The 25,559-nt window shown below is 51.8% G+C and overlaps 1 protein-coding gene across 1 annotated transcript in view; it reads left to right on the top strand.

Annotated features, from left to right (window-relative positions):
- LOC137358393 (myoD family inhibitor domain-containing protein-like) overlaps positions 1–25,559 on the top strand; it is a 76,732-nt gene that overhangs the window by 26,711 nt on the left and 24,462 nt on the right. Inside the window, exon 4 of the mRNA XM_068024335.1 lies at positions 2,045–2,299. Coding sequence (XP_067880436.1) covers positions 2,045–2,299 — 255 coding nt within the window. The remainder of the gene's footprint in view (positions 1–2,044; positions 2,300–25,559) is intronic.

The following is a 25,559-nucleotide window of genomic DNA, read 5'->3' as shown; positions in this document are numbered from 1 at the left end:
CGGGTTGTGCGGGACCGGCTCCCGAGGAGGGTTTCGGGGCCTGGGTCCGATGAGCAGTTCCGGCCGAGCGGGGGTCAGATCGGCCAGGATCGCTCCGCACTCCCGAGCCCCCTCGCCACCCGCAGTGAGGGACGTCCCGGGGGTTTCGGCTACTCCTCCGCCCGCCGGACCGTCCCCGGAGACGGCCGCCCGGACAGCCGAGGCGCTCTCCTCCGCCGGCGGGGGAGCGCCCTGACTGGAGGCGACCATGTTCCAGACTCGGAAAAGATCCCGGTAAAAGACAGGCAACTCCCTCAGAGAGGCGCGGCTAACGGACTCCACCGGGAGCTGCGTGTCGTCTTGAAGGCAGTGACACTGGCGGAAAAAATACGTCGCCAGCGCACACCATCTGGGAGGACGCTCGACGTACAGGTATCTCTGCAGGGTCCGAAGGCGGAGAGTCGCAGCCTGGGTGCGGACGCACACCAGCGACTGACCGCCCTCCTCGATCGGGAGACTCAGGACCGCGGCAGAGACCCAGTGTTTCCTCTTGCCCCAGAAGAAATCGACGAGTTTCTTCTGGATCTTGGTGGCAAATACAGGGGGCGGGGCCAAAGTGACCAACCGGTACCACAGCATGGAGGCCACCAGTTGGTTTATGACCAACGCTCGGCCCCTGTAGGAAAGCACTCGGAGCAGTCCTGTCCAGCGCCCCAGCCGAGCGGTGACTTTCGCCTCCAACTCCTGCCAGTTTGCCGGCCAGGCTTCCTCAGCGGGGCTAAGGTGGACTCCCAGATAGAGGAGGTGCGTGGTGCTCCACGCAAAAGGTGTAGAGGGAGCTTTACTCTGTATCTAACCCCTGTGCTGTACCTGTCCTGGGGAGTGTTTGATGGGTACAGTGTAGAGGGAGCTTTACTCTGTATCTAACCCCCGTGCTGTACCTGTCTTGGGAGTGTTTGATGGGGGACAGTGTAGAGGGAGCTTTACTCTGTATCTAACCCCCGTGCAGTACCTGTCCTGGGGAGTGTTTGATGGGGACAGTTTGATGGGGACAGTGTAGAGGGAGCTTTACTCTGTATCTAACCCCCGTGCTGTACCTGTCCTGGGAGTGTTTGATGGGGGACAGTGTAGAGGGAGCTTTACTCTGTATCTAGCCCCGTGCTGTCCCTGTCCTGGGAGTGTTTGATGGGGGACAGTGTAGAGGGAGCTTTACTCTGTATCTAACCCCCGTGCTGTACCTGTCCTGGGAGTGTTTGATGCCCATACTTGCTGTTTGCTGAAGACTGATGTTGAATTTACTATTTCTCTCTCTCTCTTTCTCTCTCCCCCACTCTCTCTCTCCCCCACTCTCTCTTTCTCTCTCCCCCACTCTCTCTCTTTCTCTCTCCCCCTCTCTCTCTCTCTCTCTCCCCCACTCTCTCTCTCTCTCTCTCCCCCACTCTCTCTCTCTCTCTCTCCCCCACTCTCTCTCTCTCCCCCACTCTCTCTCTCTCTCTCTCCCACTCTCTCTCTCTCTCTCCCCCACTCTCTCTCTCTCTCTCTCTCTCTCCCCCACTCTCTCTCTCTCTCTCCCTCCCCCTCTCTCTCTATCTCTCTCTCTCTCCCCCACTCTCTCTCTCTCTCTCTCTCCCCCACTCTCTCTCTCTCTCTCTCTCCCCCACTCTCTCTCTCTCTCTCCCCCACTCTCTCTCTCTCTCTCCCCCACTCTCTCTCTCTCTCCCCCCCACTCTCTCTCTCTCTCTCTCTCCCCCACTCTCTCTCTCTCTCTCTCCCCCACTCTCTCTCTCTCTCTTCTCCCCCACTCTCTCTCTCTCTCTCCCCCCCCACTCTCTCTCTCTCTCTCTCTCTCTCTCCCCCACTCTCTCTCTCTTTCTCTCTCCCCCACTCTCTCTCTCTCTCTCTCTCTCCCCCACTCTCTCTCTCTCTCTCTCTCCCCCCCACTCTCTCTCTCTCTCTCTCCCCCACTCTCTCTCTCTCTCTCTCTCTCTCCCCCCCACTCTCTCTCTCTCTCTCCCCCACTCTCTCTCTCTCTCTCTCTCTCACATCCTTCTCCGTTCACATGCAGACACCTCTTTACCTCAGCCAGCAAATCCAGGCCCAGTCCCGGGCGACACCACGTTGAAGCGAGGGTCCTCCCTCTGTGCCAACGGCGGGCCCACCTCCAGCGGTGCCCAGAGCCGCCCCGGTCCACCGCCGCCGCCCATCTGTACATCACCGGGGGTCCGATCGGAGAAGACCCGGCTGGCCTCGACCTCATCCATCTACGCTCGAGGCAGCTACAAGTCAGCGGCCTCTCAGCTGCCTCCCCCGGCTGGTGATGGTGAGTAACTGCCCAATATTCGCCTCCGATTTCGGTTAAAATCCGGTGGGGTGCGGGAGTCACAGCCCCCCGTTTGCGCCATTTTCAACCGCTCGATCCCCTGAAACTGGAGCCCCGCACAGTAACGCTCCCTGCTGCCAGGACGGCGCCGAGGGAGACCTTCACTACAATAATGCTGCATGTTGTTCGCAGAAGGCACTTGATAAAGTGCCACATGAGAGGCTTCTGGAGCCTGCCCGAACTGGAGAGGTTTTTTTTTTCAGAGAACGAAGGGACAGAGATCGCGAGGGGGTTGTGGGAACGCAGGGAAAGGTGTTTGAACCTGGAACCCTGTTGGACTCCCAGGAGGGGGGGACGCTAATTCCTGAAACGGGGCTCGCTCTGTAAATTGTGCGGCGGAAGAGGGCGTGATAAACAGCAATGCGATTCCGGGTTTTATATACGGGACGTTGAGGAGAAAGGCCATACACTGTGGTGTTGAATTTCTAAGCGGGAATCGGCAGGCCACGGTTGGAAAATTGTGTGTAGATCTCGAATCCACATTACAGGAAGAACCTTCGAGGTGTTTGGAAACGGTGGAGATTCGGAACAATGGGAGCAGGAGTCAGAGGTTATGATTACGAAGGAGGGCTCATGATATTAGGAACATTGCAGGAGCAGTCAATCTTTTTTATTATTCATTCATGGGATGTGGGCGTCACTGACAAGTCCAGCATTTATTGCCCATCCCTAATTCCCCATGAGGGAGTGGTGGTCAGCTGCAGAATGCAACTTGCCCGGCTATTTCAGAGTCAACCACATTGTTCTGGGTCTGGAGTCGCATGGAAGCTGTACAGTGACTGGTGTCTCTCAGTCCCCTCTCTCTCTGGGTGATATCGATACACTGACTGGTGTCTCTCAGTCCCCTCTCTCTCAGGGTGATATCTGTACACTGACTGGTGTCTCTCAGTCCCCTCTGTCTCAGGGTGATATCTGTACACTGACTGGTGTTTATCAGTCCCCCCTCTCTCAGGGAGATATCTGTACACTGACTGGTGTCTCTCAGTCCCCTCTCTCTCAGGGTGATATCTGTACACTGACTGGTGTCTCTCAGTCCCCTATCTCTCAGGGTGATATCTGTACCCTGAGTGGTGTCTCTCAGTCCCCACTCTCTGCGGGTTATATCTGTACCCTGACTGGTGTCTCTCAGTCCCCTCTCTCTCAGGGTGATATCTGGAAACTGACTGGTGTCTCTCAGTCCCCTCTCTCTCAGGGTGATATCTGTACCCTGACTGGTGTCTCTCAGTCCACTCTCTCTCAGGGTGATATCTGTACACTGACTGGTGTCTCTCAGTCCCTCTCTCTCAGGGTGATATCTGTACACTGACTGGTGTCTCTCAGTCCCTCTTTCTCAGGGTGATATCTGTACACTGAATGGTGTGTCTCAGTCCCCTCTCTCTCAGGGTGATATCTGTACACTTACTGGTGTCTCTCAGTCCCCTCTCTGTCAGGGTGATATCTGCACATTGTCTGCTGTCTCTCAGACCCTCTCTCTCAGGGGGATATCTGTACACTGACTGGTGTCTCTCAGTCCCCTCTCTCTCAGGGTGATATCTGTACACTGACTGGTGTCTCTCAGTCCCTCTCTCTCTGGGCGATATCTGTACACTGACTGGTGTCTCTCAGCCCCCTCTCTCTCTCAGGGTGATATCTGTACACTGACTGGTGTCTCTCATACCCCTCTCTCTCAGGGTGAAATCTGTACACTGACTGGTGTCTCTCAGTCCCCTCTCTCTCAGGGTGATATTTGTTTACTGACTGGTGTCTCTCAGGCCCTCTCTCTCAGGGTGATATCTGGACATTGACTGGTGTCTCTCAGTCCCCTCTCTCTCAGGGTGATATCTGTACGCTGACTGGTGTCTCTCAGTCTCCTATCTCTCAGGGTGATATGTGTACACTGACTGGTGTCTCTCAGTCCCCTCTCTCTCAGGGTGATATCTGTACACTGACTGGTGTCTCTCAGTCCCCTCTCTCTCAGGCTGATATCTGTACCTGAGTGGTGTCTCTCATTCCCCTCTCTCAGGGTGATATCTGTACACTGACTGGTGTCTCTCAGTCCCCTCTCTCTCAGGGTGATATCTGTACACTGACTGGTGTCTCTCAGTCCCCTCTCTCTCAGGGTGATATCTGTACAGTGACTGGTGTCTCTCAGTCCCCTCTCTCTCAGGGTGATATGTGTACAGTGACTGGTGTCTCTGAGTCCCCACTCTCTCGGCGTGATATCTGTACACTGACTGGTGCCTCTCAGTCCCTCTCTCTCAGGGTGATATCAGTACACTGACTGGTGTCTCTCAGCCCCTCTTTCTCAGGGTGATATCTGTACACTGACTGGTGTCTCTCAGTCCCCTCTCTCTCAGGGTGATATCTGTACCCTGACTGGTGTCTCTCAGTCCCCTCTCTCTCAGGGTGATATCTGTACCCTGACTGGTGTCTCTCAGTCCCCTTTCTCTCAGGGTGATATCTGTACACTGACTGGTGTCTCTCAGTCCCCGATCTCTCAGGGTGATATCTGTACCCTGAGTGGTGTCTCTCAGTCCCCTCTCTCTCAGGGTGATAGCTGTACACTTACTGGTGTCTCTCAGTCCCCTCTCTCTCAGGGTGATATCTGTACACTGACTGGTGTCTCTCAGTCCCCTCTCTCTCAGGGTGAAATCTGTACACTGACTGGTGTCTTTCAGTCCCTCTCTCTCAGGGTGATATCTGTACACTGACTGGTGTCTCTCAGTTCCCTCTCTCTCAGGGTGATATCTGTACACTGACTGGTGTCTCTCAGTCCCCTCTCTCTCAGGGTGATATCTGTACACTGACTGGTGTCTCTCAGTCCCCACTCTCTGCGGGTTATATCTGTACCCTGACTGGTGTCTCTCAGTCCCCTCTCTCTCAGGGTGATATCTGTAAACTGACTGGTGTCTCTCAGTCCCTCTCTCTGAGGGTGATATCTGTACATTAAATTTTGTGTCTCAGTCCCCTCTCTCTCAGGGTGATATCTCTTCACTGACTGGTGTCTCTCAGCCCCCTCTCTCTCAGGGCGATATCTGTACACTTACTGGTGTCTCTCAGTCCCTCTCTCTCAGGGTGATATCGGTACACTGACTGGTGTCTCTCAGTCCCTCTCTCTCAGGGTGATATCTGTACACTTACTGGTGTCTCACAGTCCCCTCTCTGTCAGGGTGATATCTGTACACTGTCTGCTGTCTCTCAGCCCCTCTCTCTCAGGGTGATATCTGTACACTGACTGGTGTCTCTCAGTCCGCTCTCTCTCAGGGTGAAATCTGTACACTGACTGGTGTCTCTCAGTCCCTCTCTCTCAGGGTGATATCTGTACACTGACTGGTGTCTCTCAGTCCCTCTCTCTCAGGGTGATATCTGTACACTGTCTGCTGTCTCTCAGCCCCCTCTCTCTCAGGGTGATATCTGTACACTGACTGGTGTCTCTCAGCCCCCTCTCTCTCAGGGTGATATCTGTACACTGACTGGTGTCTCTCATAACCCTCTCTCTCAGGGTGATATGTGTACACTGACTGGTGTCTCTCAGTCCCCTCTTTCTCAGGGTGATATTTGTTTACTGACTGGTGTCTCTCAGGCCCTCTCTCTCAGGGTGATATCTGGACATTGACTGGTGTCTCTCAGTCCCCTCTCTCTCAGGGTGATATCTGTACACTGACTGGTGTCTCTCAGTCCCCACTCTCTGCGGGTTATATCTGTACCCTGACTGGTGTCTCTCAGTCCCCTCTCTCTCAGGGTGATATCTGTAAACTGACTGGTGTCTCTCAGTCCCTCTCTCTGAGGGTGATATCTGTACATTGAATTTTGTGTCTCAGTCCCCTCTCTCTCAGGGTGATATCTCTTCACTGACTGGTGTCTCTCAGTCCCTCTCTCTCAGGGTGATATCTGTACACTGACTGGTGTCTCTCAGTCCCTCTCTCTCAGGGTGATATCTGTACACTTACTGGTGTCTCACAGTCCCCTCTCTGTCAGGGTGATATCTGTACACTGTCTGCTGTCTCTCAGCCCCTCTCTCTCAGGGTGATATCTGTACACTGACTGGTGTCTCTCAGTCCCTCTCTCTCAGGGTGATATCTGTACACTGACTGGTGTCTCTCAGTCCCCTCTTTCTCAGGGTGATATTTGTTTACTGACTGGTGTCTCTCAGGCCCTCTCTCTCAGGGTGATATCTGGACATTGACTGGTGTCTCTCAGTCCCCTCTCTCTCAGGGTGATATCTGGACACTGACTGGTGTCTCTCAGTCCCCTCTCTCTCAGGGTGATATCTGTACACTGACTGGTGTCTCTCAGTCCCCTCTCTCTCAGGGTGATATCTGTACACTGACTGGTGTCTCTCAGTCCCCTCTCTCTCAGGGTGATATCTGTACACTGACTGGTGTCTCTCAGTCCCCTCTCTCTCAGGGTGATATCTGTTCCCTGACTGGTGTCTCTCAGCCCCTCTCTCTCAGGGTGATATCTGTACACTGACTGGTTTCTCTCAGTCCCTCTCTCTCAGGGAATTATCTGTACACTGACTGGTGTCTCTCTGTCCCACTCTCTCATGGTGATATCTGTACACTGACTGGTGTCTCTCAGTCCCTCTCACTCAGGGTGATATCTGGACACTGACTGGTGTCTCTCAGTCCCTCTCTCTCAGGGTGATATCTGTACACTGACTGGTGTCTCTCAGTCCCCTCTCTCTCAGGGTGATATCTGTACACTGACTGGTGTCTGTCAGCCCCTCTTTCTCAGGGTGATATCTGTACACTGACTGGTGTCTCTCAGTCACCTCTCTCTCAGGGTGATATCTGTACCCTGACTGGTGTCTCTCATTCCACTCTCTCTCAGGGTGATATCTGTACCCTGACTGGTGTCTCTCAGTCCCCACTCTCTCCGGGTTATATCTGCACCCTGACTGGTGTCTCTCAGTCCCCTCTCTCTCAGGGTGATATCTGTGCACTGACTGGTGTCTCTCAGCCCCTCTTTCTCAGGGTGATATCTGTACCCTGACTGGTGTATCTCCGTCCACTCTCTCTCAGGGTGATATCTGTACACTGACTGGTGTCTCTCAGTCCCTCTCTCTCAGGGTGATATCTGTACACTGAATGGTGTGTCTCAGTCCCCTCTCTCTCAGGGTGATATCTGTACCCTGAGTGGTGTCTCTCAGTCCCCACTCTCAGGGTGATATCTGTACACTGACTGGTGTCTCTCAGTCCCTCTCTCCTAGGGTGATATGTGTACACTGAATTTTGTGTCTCAGTCCCCTCTTTCTCAGGGTGATATCTGTACACTGACTGGTGTCTCTCAGTCCCCTCTCTCTCAGGGTGATATCTGTACCCTGACTGGTGTCTCTCAGTCCCCTGTCTCTCAGGGTGATATCTGTACCCTGACTGGTGTCTCTCAGTCCCCTCTCTCTCAGGGTGATATCTGTACACTGACTGGTGTCTCTCAGTCCCCTATCTCTCAGGGTGATATCTGTACCCTGAGTGGTGTCTCTCAGTCCCCACTCTCAGGGTGATATCTGTACACGGACTGGTGTCTCTCAGTCCCACTCTCTCTCAGGGTGATATGTGTACAGTGACTGGTGTCTCTCAGTCCCCACTCTCTGCGGGTTATATCTGTACCCTGAATGGTGTCTCTCAGTCCCCTCTCTCAGGGTGATATCTGTAAACTGACTGGTGTCTCTCAGTCCCTCTCTCTGAGGGTGATATCTGTACATTGAATTTTGTGTCTCAGTCCCCTCTCTCTCAGGGTGATATCTATACACTGACTGGTTTCTCTCAGCCCCTCTCTCTCAGGGTGATAGCTGTACACAGACTGGTGTCTCTCAGTCCCCTCTCTCTCAGGGTGATATCTGTCCCCTGACTGGTGTCTCTCAGTCCCTCTATCTCAGGGTGATATCTGTACACTGACTGGTGTCTCTCAGTCCCTCTTTCTCAGGGTGATATCTGTACACTGAATGGTGTGTCTCAGTCCCCTCTCTCTCAGGGTGATATCTGTACACTGACTGGTTTCTCTCAGCCCCTCTCTCTCAGGGTGATATCTATACACTGACTGGTTTCTCTCAGCCCCTCTCTCTCAGGGTGATAGCTGTACACAGACTGGTGTCTCTCAGTCCCCTCTCTCTCAGGGTGATATCTGTACACTGTCTGCTGTCTCTCAGCCCCTCGCTCTCAGGGTGATATCTGTACACTGACTGGTGTCTCTCAGTCCCTCTTTCTCAGGGTGATATCTGTACACTGAATGGTGTGTCTCAGTCCCCTCTCTCTCAGGGTGATATCTGTACATTGACTGGTGTCTCTCAGTCCCCTCTCTCTCAGGGTGATATTTGTTTACTGACTGGTGTCTCTCAGGCCCTCTCTCTCAGGGTGATATCTGGACATTGACTGGTGTCTCTCAGTCCCCTCTCTCTCAGGGTGATATGTGTACAGTGACTGGTGTCTCTGAGTCCCCACTCTCTCAGCGTGATATCTGTACACTGACTGGTGTCTCTCAGTCCCTCTCTCTTAGGGTGATATCTGTACACTGACTGGTGTCTCTCAGCCCCTCTTTCTCGAGGTGATATCTGTACACTGACTGGTGTCTCTCAGTCCCCTCTCTCTCAGGGTGATATCTGTACACTGACTGGTGTCTCTCAGTCCCCTATCTCTCAGGGTGATATCTGTACCCTGAGTGGTGTCTCTCAGTCCCCACTCTCAGGGTGATATCTGTACACGGACTGGTGTCTCTCAGTCCCACTCTCTCTCAGGGTGATATGTGTACAGTGACTGGTGTCTCTCAGTCCCCACTCTCTGCGGGTTATATCTGTACCCTGACTGGTGTCTCTCAGTCCCCTCTCTCTCAGGGTGATATCTGTAAACTGACTGGTGTCTCTCAGTCCCTCTCTCTGAGGGTGATATCTGTACATTGAATTTTGTGTCTCAGTCCCCTCTCTCTCAGGGTGATATCTCTTCACTGACTGGTTTCTCTCAGCCCCTCTTTCTCAGGGTGATAGCTGTACACAGACTGGTGTGTCTCAGTCCCCTCTCTCTCAGGGTGATATCTGTACCCTGACTGGTGTCTCTCAGTCCACTCTCTCTCAGGGTGATATCTGTACACTGACTGGTGTCTCTCAGTCCCTCTATCTCAGGGTGATATCTGTACACTGACTGGTGTCTCTCAGTCCCTCTTTCTCAGGGTGATATCTGTACCCTGACTGGTGTCTCTCAGTCCCTCTCTCTCAGGGTGATATCTGTGCACTGACTGGTGTCTCTCAGCCCCTCTTTCTCAGGGTGATATCTGTACCCTGACTGGTGTATCTCCGTCCACTCTCTCTCAGGGTGATATATGTACACTGACTGGTGTCTCTCAGTCCCCTCTCTCTCAGGGTGATATCTGTGCACTGACTGGTGTCTCTCAGCCCCTCTTTCTCAGGGTGATATCTGTACCCTGACTGGTGTATCTCCGTCCACTCTCTCTCAGGGTGATATCTGTACACTGACTGGTGTCTCTCAGTCCCTCTCTCTCAGGGTGATATCTGTACACTGAATGGTGTGTCTCAGTCCCCTCTCTCTCAGGGTGATATCTGTACACTGACTGGTGTCTCTCAGTCCCCTATCTCTCAGGGTGATATCTGTACCCTGAGTGGTGTCTCTCAGTCCCCACTCTCAGGGTGATATCTGTACACTGACTGGTGTCTCTCAGTCCCTCTCTCCTAGGGTGATATGTGTACACTGAATTTTGTGTCTCAGTCCCCTCTTTCTCAGGGTGATATCTGTACACTGACTGGTGTCTCTCAGTCCCCTCTCTCTCAGGGTGATATCTGTACCCTGACTGGTGTCTCTCAGTCCCCTGTCTCTCAGGGTGATATCTGTACCCTGACTGGTGTCTCTCAGTCCCCTCTCTCTCAGGGTGATATCTGTACACTGACTGGTGTCTCTCAGTCCCCTATCTCTCAGGGTGATATCTGTACCCTGAGTGGTGTCTCTCAGTCCCCACTCTCAGGGTGATATCTGTACACGGACTGGTGTCTCTCAGTCCCACTCTCTCTCAGGGTGATATGTGTACAGTGACTGGTGTCTCTCAGTCCCCACTCTCTGCGGGTTATATCTGTACCCTGAATGGTGTCTCTCAGTCCCCTCTCTCAGGGTGATATCTGTAAACTGACTGGTGTCTCTCAGTCCCTCTCTCTGAGGGTGATATCTGTACATTGAATTTTGTGTCTCAGTCCCCTCTCTCTCAGGGTGATATCTATACACTGACTGGTTTCTCTCAGCCCCTCTCTCTCAGGGTGATAGCTGTACACAGACTGGTGTCTCTCAGTCCCCTCTCTCTCAGGGTGATATCTGTCCCCTGACTGGTGTCTCTCAGTCCCTCTATCTCAGGGTGATATCTGTACACTGACTGGTGTCTCTCAGTCCCTCTTTCTCAGGGTGATATCTGTACACTGAATGGTGTGTCTCAGTCCCCTCTCTCTCAGGGTGATATCTGTACACTGACTGGTTTCTCTCAGCCCCTCTCTCTCAGGGTGATATCTATACACTGACTGGTTTCTCTCAGCCCCTCTCTCTCAGGGTGATAGCTGTACACAGACTGGTGTCTCTCAGTCCCCTCTCTCTCAGGGTGATATCTGTACACTGTCTGCTGTCTCTCAGCCCCTCGCTCTCAGGGTGATATCTGTACACTGACTGGTGTATCTCAGTCCCTCTATCTCAGGGTGATATCTGTACACTGACTGGTGTCTCTCAGTCCACTCTCTCTCAGGGTGATATCTGTACACTGACTGGTGTCTCTCAGTCCCTCTATCTCAGGGTGATATCTGTACACTGACTGGTGTCTCTCAGTCCCTCTTTCTCAGGGTGATATCTGTACACTGAATGGTGTGTCTCAGTCCCCTCTCTCTCAGGGTGATATCTGTACATTGACTGGTGTCTCTCAGTCCCCTCTCTCTCAGGGTGATATTTGTTTACTGACTGGTGTCTCTCAGGCCCTCTCTCTCAGGGTGATATCTGGACATTGACTGGTGTCTCTCAGTCCCCTCTCTCTCAGGGTGATATGTGTACAGTGACTGGTGTCTCTGAGTCCCCACTCTCTCAGCGTGATATCTGTACACTGACTGGTGTCTCTCAGTCCCTCTCTCTTAGGGTGATATCTGTACACTGACTGGTGTCTCTCAGCCCCTCTTTCTCGAGGTGATATCTGTACACTGACTGGTGTCTCTCAGTCCCCTCTCTCTCAGGGTGATATCTGTACACTGACTGGTGTCTCTCAGTCCCCTATCTCTCAGGGTGATATCTGTACCCTGAGTGGTGTCTCTCAGTCCCCACTCTCAGGGTGATATCTGTACACGGACTGGTGTCTCTCAGTCCCACTCTCTCTCAGGGTGATATGTGTACAGTGACTGGTGTCTCTCAGTCCCCACTCTCTGCGGGTTATATCTGTACCCTGACTGGTGTCTCTCAGTCCCCTCTCTCTCAGGGTGCTATCTGTAAACTGACTGGTGTCTCTCAGTCCCTCTCTCTGAGGGTGATATCTGTACATTGAATTTTGTGTCTCAGTCCCCTCTCTCTCAGGGTGATATCTCTTCACTGACTGGTTTCTCTCAGCCCCTCTTTCTCAGGGTGATAGCTGTACACAGACTGGTGTGTCTCAGTCCCCTCTCTCTCAGGGTGATATCTGTACCCTGACTGGTGTCTCTCAGTCCACTCTCTCTCAGGGTGATATCTGTACACTGACTGGTGTCTCTCAGTCCCTCTATCTCAGGGTGATATCTGTACACTGACTGGTGTCTCTCAGTCCCTCTTTCTCAGGGTGATATCTGTACACTGAATGGTGTGTCTCAGTCCCCTCTCTCTCAGGGTGATATCTGTACACTGACTGGTTTCTCTCAGCCCCCTCTCTCTCAGGGTGATATCTGTACACTTACTGGTGTCTCTCAGTCCCTCTCTCTCAGGGTGATATCTGTACACTGACTGGTGTCTCTCAGTCCCTCTTTCTCAGGGTGATATCTGTACACTTACTGGTGTCTCACAGTCCCCTCTCTGTCAGGGTGATATCTGTACACTGTCTGCTGTCTCTCAGCCCCTCTCTCTCAGGGTGATATCTGTACACTGACTGGTGTCTCTCATACCCCTCTCTCTCAGGGTGATATGTGTACACTGACTGGTGTCTCTCAGTCCCCTCTCTCTCAGGGTGATATTTGTTTACTGACTGGTGTCTCTCAGGCCCTCTCTCTCAGGGTGATATCTGGACATTGACTGGTGTCTCTCAGTCCCCTCTCTCTCAGGGTGATATCTGGACACTGACTGGTGTCTCTCAGTCCCCTCTCTCTCAGGGTGATATCTGTACCCTCAGTGGTGTCTCTCGTTCCCCTCTCTCAGGGTGATATCTGTACACTGACTGGTGTCTCTCAGTCCCCTCTCTCTCAGGGTGATATCTGTACATTGACTGGTGTCTCTCAGTCCCCTCTCTCTCAGGGTGATATCTGTACACTGACTGGTGTCTCTCAGCCCCCTCTCTCTCAGGGTGATATCTGTACACTGACTGGTGTCTCTCATACCCCTCTCTCTCAGGGTGATATGTGTACACTGACTGGTGTCTCTCAGTCCCCTCTCTCTCAGGGTGATATCTGTACCCTGACTGGTGTCTCTCAGCCCCTCTCTCTCAGGATGATATCTGTACACTGACTGGTGTCTCTCTGTCCCACTCTCTCATGGTGATATCTGTACACTGACTGGTGTCTCTCAGTCACTCTCTCTCTGAGGGTGATATCTGTACACTGACTGGTGTCTCTCAGTCCCTCTTTCTCAGGGTGATATGTGTACACTGAATTTTGTGTCTCAGTCCCCTCTCTCTCAGGGTGATATCTGGACACTGACTGGTGTCTCTCAGTTCTCTCTCTCTCAGGGTGATATCTGTACACTGACTGGTTTCTCTCAGCCCCTCTTTCTCAGGGTGATATCTGTACACTGACTGGTGTCTCTCAGTCCCCTCTCTCTCAGGGTGATATCTGTACCCTGACTGGTGTGTCTCAGTCCCCTCTCTCTCTGGGTGATATCTGTACCCTGAGTGGTGTCTCTCAGTCCCCACTCTCAGGGTGATATCTGTACACTGACTGATGTCTCTCAGTCCCTCTCTCTCTCAGGGTGATATGTGCACAGTGACTTGTGACTCTCAGTCCCCACTCTCTCTAGGTTATATCTGTACCCTGACTGGTGTCTCTGAGTCCCCACTCTCAGGGTGATATCTGTACACTGACTGGTGTCTCTCAGTCCCTCTCTCTCAGGGTGATATCTGTACACTGACTGGTGTCTCTCAGTCCCTCTCTCTCAGGGTGATATCTGTACACTGACTGGTGTCTCTCAGTCCCCTCTCTGGGTGATATCTGTACACTGACGGGTGTCTCTCAGTCCCCTCTCTCTCAGGGTGATATCTGTACACTGACTGGTGTCTGTCAGCCCCTCTTTCTCAGGGTGATATCTGTACACTGACTGGTGTCTCTCAGTCCCCACTCTCTCCGGGTTATATCTGCACCCTGACTGGTGTCTCTCAGTCCCCTCTCTCTCAGGGTGATATCTGTACCCTGACTGGTGTCTCTCAGTCCCTCTCTCTCAGGGTGATATCTGTACACTGAATGGTGTCTCTCAGTCCCTCTCTCTCAGGGTGATATCTGTACCCTGAGTGGTGTCTTTCAGTCCCCTCTCTCTCAGGGTGATATGTGTACAGTGACTGGTGTCTCTCAGTCCCCACTCTCTCAGGGTGATATCTGTACACTGACTGGTGTCTCTCAGTCCCTCTCTCTCTCAGGGTGATATCTGTACACTGACTGGTGTCTCTCAGTCCCTCTCTCTCAGGGTGATATGTGTACACTGAATTTTGTGTCTCAGTCCCCTCTCTCTCAGGGTGATATCTGTACACTGACTGGTGTCTCTCAGTTCTCTCTCTCTCAGGGTGATATCTGTACACTGACTGGTTTCTCTCAGTCCCCTATCTCTCAGGGTGATATCTGTACCCTGAGTGGTGTCTTTCAGTCCCCTCTCTCTCAGGGTGATATCTGTACACTGAATGGTGTGTCTCAGTCCCCTTTCTCTCAGGGTGATATCTGTTCACTGACTGGTGTCTCTCAGTCCCCTATCTCTCAGGGTGATATCTGTACCCTGAGTGGTGTCTTTCAGTCCCCTCTCTCTCAGGGTGATATGTGTACAGTGACTGGTGTCTCTCAGTCCCCACTCTCTCAGGGTGATATCTGTACACTGACTGGTGTCTCTCAGTCCCTCTCTCTCTCAGGGTGATATCTGTACACTGACTGGTGTCTCTCAGTCCCTCTCTCTCAGGGTGATATGTGTACACTGAATTTTGTGTCTCAGTCCCCTCTCTCTCAGGGTGATATCTGTACACTGACTGGTGTCTCTCAGTTCTCTCTCTCTCAGGGTGATATCTGTACACTGACTGGTTTCTCTCAGCCCCTCTTTCTCAGGGTGATATCTGTACACTGACTGGTTTCTCTCAGCCCCTCTTTCTCAGGGTGATCTCTATACACTGACTGGTGTCTCTCAGCCCCTCTTTCTCAGGGTGATATCTGTACACTGACTGGTGTCTCTCAGCCCCTCTTTCTCAGGGTGATATCTGTACCCTGACTGGTGTGTCTCTGTCCACTCACTCTCAGGGTGATATCTGTACACTGAATGGTGTCTCTCAGTCCCTCTCTCTCAGGGTGATATCTGTACCCTGAGTGGTGTCTTTCAGTCCCCTCTCTCTCAGGGTGATATGTGTACAGTGACTGGTGTCTCTCAGTCCCCACTCTCTCAGGGTGATATCTGTACACTGACTGGTGTCTCTCAGTCCCTCTCTCTCTCAGGGTGATATCTGTACACTGACTGGTGTCTCTCAGTCCCTCTCTCTCAGGGTGATATGTGTACACTGAATTTTGTGTCTCAGTCCCCTATCTCTCAGGGTGATATCTGTACCCTGAGTGGTCTCTTTCAGTCCCCTCTCTCTCAGGGTGATATCTGTACACTGAATGGTGTGTCTCAGTCCCCTTTCTCTCAGGGTGATATCTGTTCACTGACTGGTGTCTCTCAGTCCCCTATCTCTCAGGGTGATATCTGTACCCTGAGTGGTGTCTTTCAGTCCCTCTCTCTCTCAGGGTGATATCTGTACACTGACTGGTGTCTCTCAGTCCCTCTCTCTCTCAGGGTGATATCTGTACACTGACTGGTGTCTCTCAGTCCCTCTCTCTCAGGGTGATATGTGTACACTGAATTTTGTGTCTCAGTCCCCTCTCTCTCAGGGTGATATCTGTACACTTACTGGTGTCTCTCAGTTCTCTCTCTCTCAGGGTGATATCTGTACACTGACTGGTTTCTCTCAGCCCCTCTTTCTCAGGGTGATATCTGTACACTGACTGGTGTCTCTCAGTCCCCTCTCTCTCAGGGTGATATCTGTACCCTGACTGGTGTGTCTCAGTCCCCTCTGTCTCTGGGTGATATCTGTACCCTGAGTGGTGTCTCTCAGTCCCCACTCTCAGGGTGATATCTGTACACTGACTGATGTCTCTCAGTTCCTCTCTCTCTCAGGGTGATATGTGTACAGTGACTGGTGTCTCTCAGTCCCCACTCTCTCTGGGTTATTTCTGTACCCTGACTGTTGTCTCTCAGTCCCCTCTCTCCCAGGGTGATATGTGTACACTGACTGGTGTCTTCAGGCCCCTCTCTCTCAGGGTGATATCTGTACACTGACTGGTGTCTCTCAGTCCCTCTCTCTCAGGGTGATATCTGTACACTGACTGGTGTCTCTCAGTCCCCTCTCTCTCAGGGTGATATCTGTACACTGACTGGTGTCTCTCAGTCCCTCTCTCTCAGGGTGATATCTGTACACTGACTGGTGTTTATTAGTCCCCTCTCTCTCAGGGTGATATCTGGACACTGACTGGTGTCTTTCAGTCCCCTCTCTCTCAGGGTGATATGTGTACAGTGACTGGTGTCTCTCAGTCCCCTCTCTCTCAGGGTGATATCTGTGCACTGACTGGTGTCTCTCATTCCCTCTCTCTCTGGGTGATATCTGTACACTGACTGGTGTCTCTCAGTCCCCTCTCTCTCAGGGTGAAATCTGTACACTGACTGGTGTCTCTCAGTCCCTCTCTCTCAGGGTGATATCTGTACGCTGACTGGTGTCTCTCAGTCCCTCTCTCTCAGGGTGATATCTGTACACTGACTGGTGTCTCTCAGTCGCCTCTCTCTCAGGGTGATATCTGTACACTGACTGGTGTCTCACAGTCCCTCTCTCTCAGGGTGATATCTGTTTACTGACTGGTGTCTCTCTGGCCCTCTCTCTCAGGGTGATATCTGTACACTGACTGGTGTCTCTCAGTCCCTCTCTCTCAGAGTGATATCTGTACACTGACTGGTGTCTCTCAGTCCCTCTCTCTCATGGTGATATCTGTACACTGACTGGTGTGTCTCAGCCCCTCTCTCTCAGGGTGATATCTGTACACTGACTGGTGTCTCTCAGTCCCTCTCTCTCAGGGTGATATCTGTACACTGACTGGTGTCTCTCAGTCCCTCTCTCTCAGAGTGATATCTGTACACTGACTGGTGTCTCTCAGTCCCTCTCTCTCAGGGTGATATCTGTACAATGAATGGTGTGTCTCAGTCCCCTCTCTCTCAGGGTGATATCTGTACACTGACTGGTGTCTTTCAGTCTCCTCTCTCTCAGGGTGAAATCTGGACACTGACTGGTTTCTCTCAGTACCGTCTCTGTCAGGGTGATATCTGGACACTGACTGGTGTCTCTCAGCCCCCTCTCTCTCAGGGTGATATCTGTACACTGACTGGTGTCTCTCAGTCCCCTCTCTCTCAGGGTGATATCTGTACACTGACTGGTGTCTCTCAGTCCCCTCTCTCTCAGGGTGATATCTGTACACTGACTGGTGTTTATTAGTCCCCTCTCTCTCAGGGTGATATCTGTACACTGACTGGTGTCTCTCAGTCCCCTCTCTCTCAGGGTGATATCTGTACACTGACTGGTGTTTATTAGTCCCCTCTCTCTCAGGGTGATATCTGGACACTGACTGGTGTCTCTCAGTCCCCTCTCTCTCAGGGTGATATCTGTGCACTGACTGGTGTCTCTCATTCCCTCTCTCTCTGGGTGATATCTGTACACTGACTGGTGTCTCTCAGTCCCCTCTCTCTCAGGGTGAAATCTGTACACTGACTGGTGTCTCTCAGTCCCTCTCTCTCAGGGTGATATCTGTACACTGACTGGTGTCTCTCAGTCCCCTCTCTCTCAGGGTGATATCTGTACACTGACTGGTGTCTCACAGTCCCTCTCTCTCAGGGTGATATCTGTTTACTGACTCGTGTCTCTCAGGCCCTCTCTCTCAGGGTGATATCTGTACACTGACTGGTGTCTCTCAGTCCCTCTCTCTCAGAGTGATATCTGTACACTGACTGGTGTCTCTCAGTCCCTCTCTCTCATGGTGATATCTGTACACTGACTGGTGTGTCTCAGCCCCTCTCTCTCAGGGTGATATCTGAACACTGACTGGTGTCTCTCAGTCCCTCTCTCTCAGGGTGATATCTGTACACTGACTGGTGTCTCTCAGTCCCTCTCTCTCAGAGTGATATCTGTACACTGACTGGTGTCTCTCAGTCCCTCTCTCTCAGGGTGATATCTGTACACTGTCTGCTGTCTCTCAGCCCCTCGCTCTCAGAGTGATATCTGTACACTGACTGGTGTATCTCAGTCCCTCTATCTCAGGGTGATATCTGTACACTGACTGGTGTCTCTCAGTCCCCTCTCTCTCAGGGTGATATCTGTACACTGACTGGTGTCTCTCAGTCCCTCTATCTCAGGGTGATATCTGTACACTGACTGGTGTCTCTCAGTCCCTCTTTCTCAGGGTGATATCTGTACACTGAATGGTGTGTCTCAGTCCCCTCTCTCTCAGGGTGATATCTGTACATTGACTGGTGTCTCTCAGTCCCCTCTCTCTCAGGGTGATATTTGTTTACTGACTGGTGTCTCTCAGGCCCTCTCTCTCAGGGTGATATCTGGACATTGACTGGTGTCTCTCAGTCCCCTCTCTCTCAGGGTGATATGTGTACAGTGACTGGTGTCTCTGAGTCCCCACTCTCTCAGCGTGATATCTGTACACTGACTGGTGTCTCTCAGTCCCTCTCTCTTAGGGTGATATCTGTACACTGACTGGTGTCTCTCAGCCCCTCTTTCTCGAGGTGATATCTGTACACTGACTGGTGTCTCTCAGTCCCCTCTCTCTCAGGGTGATATCTGTACACTGACTGGTGTCTCTCAGTCCCCTATCTCTCAGGGTGATATCTGTACCCTGAGTGGTGTCTCTCAGTCCCCACTCTCAGGGTGATATCTGTACACGGACTGGTGTCTCTCAGTCCCACTCTCTCTCAGGGTGATATGTGTACAGTGACTGGTGTCTCTCAGTCCCCACTCTCTGCGGGTTATATCTGTACCCTGACTGGTGTCTCTCAGTCCCCTCTCTCTCAGGGTGATATCTGTAAACTGACTGGTGTCTCTCAGTCCCTCTCTCTGAGGGTGATATCTGTACATTGAATTTTGTGTCTCAGTCCCCTCTCTCTCAGGGTGATATCTCTTCACTGACTGGTTTCTCTCAGCCCCTCTTTCTCAGGGTGATAGCTGTACACAGACTGGTGTGTCTCAGTCCCCTCTCTCTCAGGGTGATATCTGTACCCTGACTGGTGTCTCTCAGTCCACTCTCTCTCAGGGTGATATCTGTACACTGACTGGTGTCTCTCAGTCCCTCTATCTCAGGGTGATATCTGTACACTGACTGGTGTCTCTCAGTCCCTCTTTCTCAGGGTGATATCTGTACACTGAATGGTGTGTCTCAGTCCCCTCTCTCTCAGGGTGATATCTGTACACTGACTGGTTTCTCTCAGCCCCCTCTCTCTCAGGGTGATATCTGTACACTTACTGGTGTCTCTCAGTCCCTCTCTCTCAGGGTGATATCTGTACACTGACTGGTGTCTCTCAGTCCCTCTTTCTCAGGGTGATATCTGTACACTTACTGGTGTCTCACAGTCCCCTCTCTGTCAGGGTGATATCTGTACACTGTCTGCTGTCTCTCAGCCCCTCTCTCTCAGGGTGATATCTGTACACTGACTGGTGTCTCTCATACCCCTCTCTCTCAGGGTGATATGTGTACACTGACTGGTGTCTCTCAGTCCCCTCTCTCTCAGGGTGATATTTGTTTACTGACTGGTGTCTCTCAGGCCCTCTCTCTCAGGGTGATATCTGGACATTGACTGGTGTCTCTCAGTCCCCTCTCTCTCAGGGTGATATCTGGACACTGACTGGTGTCTCTCAGTCCCCTCTCTCTCAGGGTGATATCTGTACCCTCAGTGGTGTCTCTCGTTCCCCTCTCTCAGGGTGATATCTGTACACTGACTGGTGTCTCTCAGTCCCCTCTCTCTCAGGGTGATATCTGTACACTGACTGGTGTCTCTCAGTCCCCTCTCTCTCAGGGTGATATCTGTACACTGACTGGTGTCTCTCAGCCCCCTCTCTCTCAGGGTGATATCTGTACACTGACTGGTGTCTCTCATACCCCTCTCTCTCAGGGTGATATGTGTACACTGACTGGTGTCTCTCAGTCCCCTCTCTCTCAGGGTGATATCTGTACCCTGACTGGTGTCTCTCAGCCCCTCTCTCTCAGGATGATATCTGTACACTGACTGGTGTCTCTCTGTCCCACTCTCTCATGGTGATATCTGTACACTGACTGGTGTCTCTCAGTCCCTCTCACTCAGGGTGATATCTGGACACTGACTGGTGTCTCTCAGTCCCTCTCTCTCAGGGTGATATCTGTACACTGACTGGTGTCTCTCAGTCCCCTCTCTCTCAGGGTGATATCTGTACACTGACTGGTGTCTGTCAGCCCCTCTTTCTCAGGGTGATATCTGTACACTGACTGGTATCTCTCAGTCACACCTCTCTCAGGGTGATATCTGTACCCTGACTGGTGTCTCTCAGTCCACTCTCTCTCTCAGGGTGATATCTGTACCCTGACTGGTGTCTCTCAGTCCCCACTCTCTCCGGGTTATATCTGTGCACTGACTGGTGTCTCTCAGCCCCTCTTTCTCAGGGTGATATCTGTACCCTGACTGGTGTGTCTCTGTCCACTCTCTCTCAGGGTGATATCTGTACACTGACTGGTGTCTCTCAGTCCCTCTCTCTCAGGGTGATATCTGTACACTGAATGGTGTGTCTCAGTCCCCTCTCTCTCAGGGTGATATCTGTACACTGACTGGTGTCTCTCAGTCCCCTATCTCTCAGGGTGATATCTGTACCCTGAGTGGTGTCTCTCAGTCCCCACTCTCAGGGTGATATCTGTACACTGACTGGTGTCTCTCAGTCCCTCTCTCTCTCAGGGTGATATCTGTACACTGACTGGTGTCTCTCAGTCCCTCTCTCTCTCAGGGTGATATCTGTACACTGACTGGTGTCTTTCAGTCCCCTCTCTCTCAGGGTGATATGTGTACAGTGACTGGTGTCTCTCAGTCCCCACTCTCTCAGGGTGATATCTGTACACTGACTGGTGTCTCTCAGTCACTCTCTCTCTGAGGGTGATATCTGTACACTGACTGGTGTCTCTCAGTCCCTCTCTCTCAGGGTGATATGTGTACACTGAATTTTGTGTCTCAGTCCCCTCTCTCTCAGGGTGATATCTGGACACTGACTGGTGTCTCTCAGTTCTCTCTCTCTCAGGGTGATATCTGTACACTGACTGGTTTCTCTCAGCCCCTCTTTCTCAGGGTGATATCTGTACCTTGACTGGTGTCTCTCAGTCCCCTCTCTCTCAGGGTGATATCTGTACCCTGACTGGTGTGTCTCAGTCCCCTCTCTCTCTGGGTGATATCTGTACCCTGAGTGGTGTCTCTCAGTCCCCACTCTCAGGGTGATATCTGTACACTGACTGATGTCTCTCAGTCCCTCTCTCTCTCAGGGTGATATGTGCACAGTGACTTGTGACTCTCAGTCCCCACTCTCTCTAGGTTATATCTGTACCCTGACTGGTGTCTCTGAGTCCCCACTCTCAGGGTGATATCTGTACACTGACTGGTGTCTCTCAGTCCCCTCTCTCTCAGGGTGATATCTGTACACTGACTGGTGTCTCTCAGCCCCTCTTTCTCAGGGTGATATCTGTACACTGACTGGTGTCTCTCAGTCACCTCTCTCTCAGGGTGATATCTGTACCCTGACTGGTGTCTCTCAGTCCACTCTCTCTCAGGGTGATATCTGTACCCTGACTGGTGTCTCTCAGTCCCCACTCTCTCCGGGTTATATCTGCACCCTGACTGGTGTCTCTCAGTCCCCTCTCTCTCAGGGTGATATCTGTACCCTGACTGGTGTCTCTCAGTCCCTCTCTCTCAGGGTGATATCTGTACACTGAATGGTGTCTCTCAGTCCCTCTCTCTCAGGGTGATATCTGTACCCTGAGTGGTGTCTTTCAGTCCCCTCTCTCTCAGGGTGATATGTGTACAGTGACTGGTGTCTCTCAGTCCCCACTCTCTCAGGGTGATATCTGTACACTGACTGGTGTCTCTCAGTCCCTCTCTCTCTCAGGGTGATATCTGTACACTGACTGGTGTCTCTCAGTCCCTCTCTCTCAGGGTGATATGTGTACACTGAATTTTGTGTCTCAGTCCCCTCTCTCTCAGGGTGATATCTGTACACTGACTGGTGTCTCTCAGTTCTCTCTCTCTCAGGGTGATATCTGTACACTGACTGGTTTCTCTCAGTCCCCTATCTCTCAGGGTGATATCTGTACCCTGAGTGGTGTCTTTCAGTCCCCTCTCTCTCAGGGTGATATCTGTACACTGAATGGTGTGTCTCAGTCCCCTTTCTCTCAGGGTGATATCTGTACACTGACTGGTGTCTCTCAGTCCCTCTCTCTCTCAGGGTGATATCTGTACACTGACTGGTGTCTCTCAGTCCCTCTCTCTCAGGGTGATATGTGTACACTGAGTGGTGTCTTTCAGTCCCCTCTCTCTCAGGGTGATATGTGTACAGTGACTGGTGTCTCTCAGCCCCCACTCTCTCAGGGTGATATCTGTACACTGACTGGTGTCTCTCAGTCCCTCTCTCTCTCAGGGTGATATCTGTACACTGACTGGTGTCTCTCAGTCCCTCTCTCTCAGGGTGATATGTGTACACTGAATTTTGTGTCTCAGTCCCCTCTCTCTCAGGGTGATATCTGTACACTGACTGGTGTCTCTCAGTTCTCTCTCTCTCAGGGTGATATCTGTACACTGACTGGTTTCTCTCAGCCCCTCTTTCTCAGGGTGATATCTGTACACTGACTGGTTTCTCTCAGCCCCTCTTTCTCAGGGTGATATCTGTACACTGACTGGTGTCTCTCAGCCCCTCTTTCTCAGGGTGATATCTGTACACTGACTGGTGTCTCTCAGCCCCTCTTTCTCAGGGTGATATCTGTACCCTGACTGGTGTGTCTCTGTCCACTCACTCTCAGGGTGATATCTGTACACTGAATGGTGTCTCTCAGTCCCTCTCTCTCAGGGTGATATCTGTACCCTGAGTGGTGTCTTTCAGTCCCCTCTCTCTCAGGGTGATATGTGTACAGTGACTGGTGTCTCTCAGTCCCCACTCTCTCAGGGTGATATCTGTACACTGACTGGTGTCTCTCAGTCCCTCTCTCTCTCAGGGTGATATCTGTACACTGACTGGTGTCTCTCAGTCCCTCTCTCTCAGGGTGATATGTGTACACTGAATTTTGTGTCTCAGTCCCCTATCTCTCAGGGTGATATCTGTACCCTGAGTGGTGTCTTTCAGTCCCCTCTCTCTCAGGGTGATATCTGTACACTGAATGGTGTGTCTCAGTCCCCTTTCTCTCAGGGTGATATCTGTTCACTGACTGGTGTCTCTCAGTCCCCTATCTCTCAGGGTGATATCTGTACCCTGAGTGGTGTCTTTCAGTCCCTCTCTCTCTCAGGGTGATATCTGTACACTGACTGGTGTCTCTCAGTCCCTCTCTCTCAGGGTGATATGTGTACACTGAATTTTGTGTCTCAGTCCCCTCTCTCTCAGGGTGATATCTGTACACTTACTGGTGTCTCTCAGTTCTCTCTCTCTCAGGGTGATATCTGTACACTGACTGGTTTCTCTCAGCCCCTCTTTCTCAGGGTGATATCTGTACACTGACTGGTGTCTCTCAGTCCCCTCTCTCTCAGGGTGATATCTGTACCCTGACTGGTGTGTCTCAGTCCCCTCTCTCTCTGGGTGATATCTGTACCCTGAGTGGTGTCTCTCAGTCCCCACTCTCAGGGTGATATCTGTACACTGACTGATGTCTCTCAGTCCCCACTCTCTCTGGGTTATTTCTGTACCCTGTCTGTTGTCTCTCAGTCCCCTCTCTCCCAGGGTGATATGTGTACACTGACTGGTGTCTTCAGGCCCCTCTCTCTCAGGGTGATATCTGTACACTGACTGGTGTCTCTCAGTCCCTCTCTCTCAGGGTGATATCTGTACACTGACTGGTGTCTCTCAGTCCCCTCTCTCTCAGGGTGATATCTGTACACTGACTGGTGTCTCTCAGTCCCTCTCTCTCAGGGTGATATCTGTACACTGACTGGTGTCTCTCAGTCCCTCTCTCTCAGGGTGATATCTGTACGCTGACTGGTGTCTCTCAGTCCCTCTCTCTCAGGGTGATATCTGTACACTGACTGGTGTCTCTCTGTCGCCTCTCTCTCAGGGTGATATCTGTACACTGACTGGTGTCTCACAGTCCCTCTCTCTCAGGGTGATATCTGTTTACTGACTGGTGTCTCTCAGGCCCTCTCTCTCAGGGTGATATCTGTACACTGACTGGTGTCTCTCAGTCCCTCTCTCTCAGAGTGATATCTGTACACTGACTGGTGTCTCTCAGTCCCTCTCTCTCATGGTGATATCTGTACACTGACTGGTGTGTCTCAGCCCCTCTCTCTCAGGGTGATATCTGTACACTGACTGGTGTCTCTCAGTCCCTCTCTCTCAGGGTGATATCTGTACACTGACTGGTGTCTCTCAGTCCCTCTCTCTCAGAGTGATATCTGTACACTGACTGGTGTCTCTCAGTCCCTCTCTCTCAGGGTGATATCTGTACACTGAATGGTGTGTCTCAGTCCCCTCTCTCTCAGGGTGATATCTGTACACTGACTGGTGTCTCTCAGTCCCCTCTCTCTCAGGGTGATATCTGTACACTGACTGGTGTCTCTCAGTCCCCTCTCTCTCAGGGTGATATCTGTACACTGACTGGTGTCTCTCAGTCCCCTCTCTCTCAGGGTGATATCTGTACACTGACTGGTGTCTCTCAGTCCCCTCTCTCTCAGGGTGATATCTGTACACTGACTGGTGTCTCTCAGTCCCCTCTCTCTCAGGGTGATATCTGTACACTGACTGGTGTTTATTAGTCCCCTCTCTCTCAGGGTGATATCTGGACACTGACTGGTGTCTTTCAGTCCCCTCTCTCTCAGGGTGATATGTGTACAGTGACTGGTGTCTCTCAGTCCCCTCTCTCTCAGGGTGATATCTGTGCACTGACTGGTGTCTCTCATTCCCTCTCTCTCTGGGTGATATCTGTACACTGACTGGTGTCTCTCAGTCCCCTCTCTCTCAGGGTGAAATCTGTACACTGACTGGTGTCTCTCAGTCCCTCTCTCTCAGGGTGATATCTGTACACTGAGTGGTGTCTCTCAGTCCCCTCTCTCTCAGGGTGATATCTGTACACTGACTGGTGTCTCACAGTCCCTCTCTCTCAGGGTGATATCTGTTTACTGACTCGTGTCTCTCAGGCCCTCTCTCTCAGGGTGATATCTGTACACTGACTGGTGTCTCTCAGTCCCTCTCTCTCAGAGTGATATCTGTACACTGACTGGTGTCTCTCAGTCCCTCTCTCTCATGGTGATATCTGTACACTGACTGGTGTGTCTCAGCCCCTCTCTCTCAGGGTGATATCTGAACACTGACTGGTGTCTCTCAGTCCCTCTCTCTCAGGGTGATATCTGTACACTGACTGGTGTCTCTCAGTCCCTCTCTCTCAGAGTGATATCTGTACACTGACTGGTGTCTCTCAGTCCCTCTCTCTCAGGGTGATATCTGTACACTGAATGGTGTGTCTCAGTCCCCTCTCTCTCAGGGTGATATCTGTACACTGAATGGTGTCTTTCAGTCTCCTCTCTCTCAGGGTGATATCTGTACACTGACTGGT

This window comes from Heterodontus francisci, chromosome 49 (assembly GCF_036365525.1).
Source record: "Heterodontus francisci isolate sHetFra1 chromosome 49, sHetFra1.hap1, whole genome shotgun sequence".
NCBI lineage: Eukaryota > Metazoa > Chordata > Chondrichthyes > Heterodontiformes > Heterodontidae > Heterodontus > Heterodontus francisci.
Note: the sequence above shows the minus strand (reverse complement) of the source record. Positions and strands in the feature narration are given on the sequence as shown.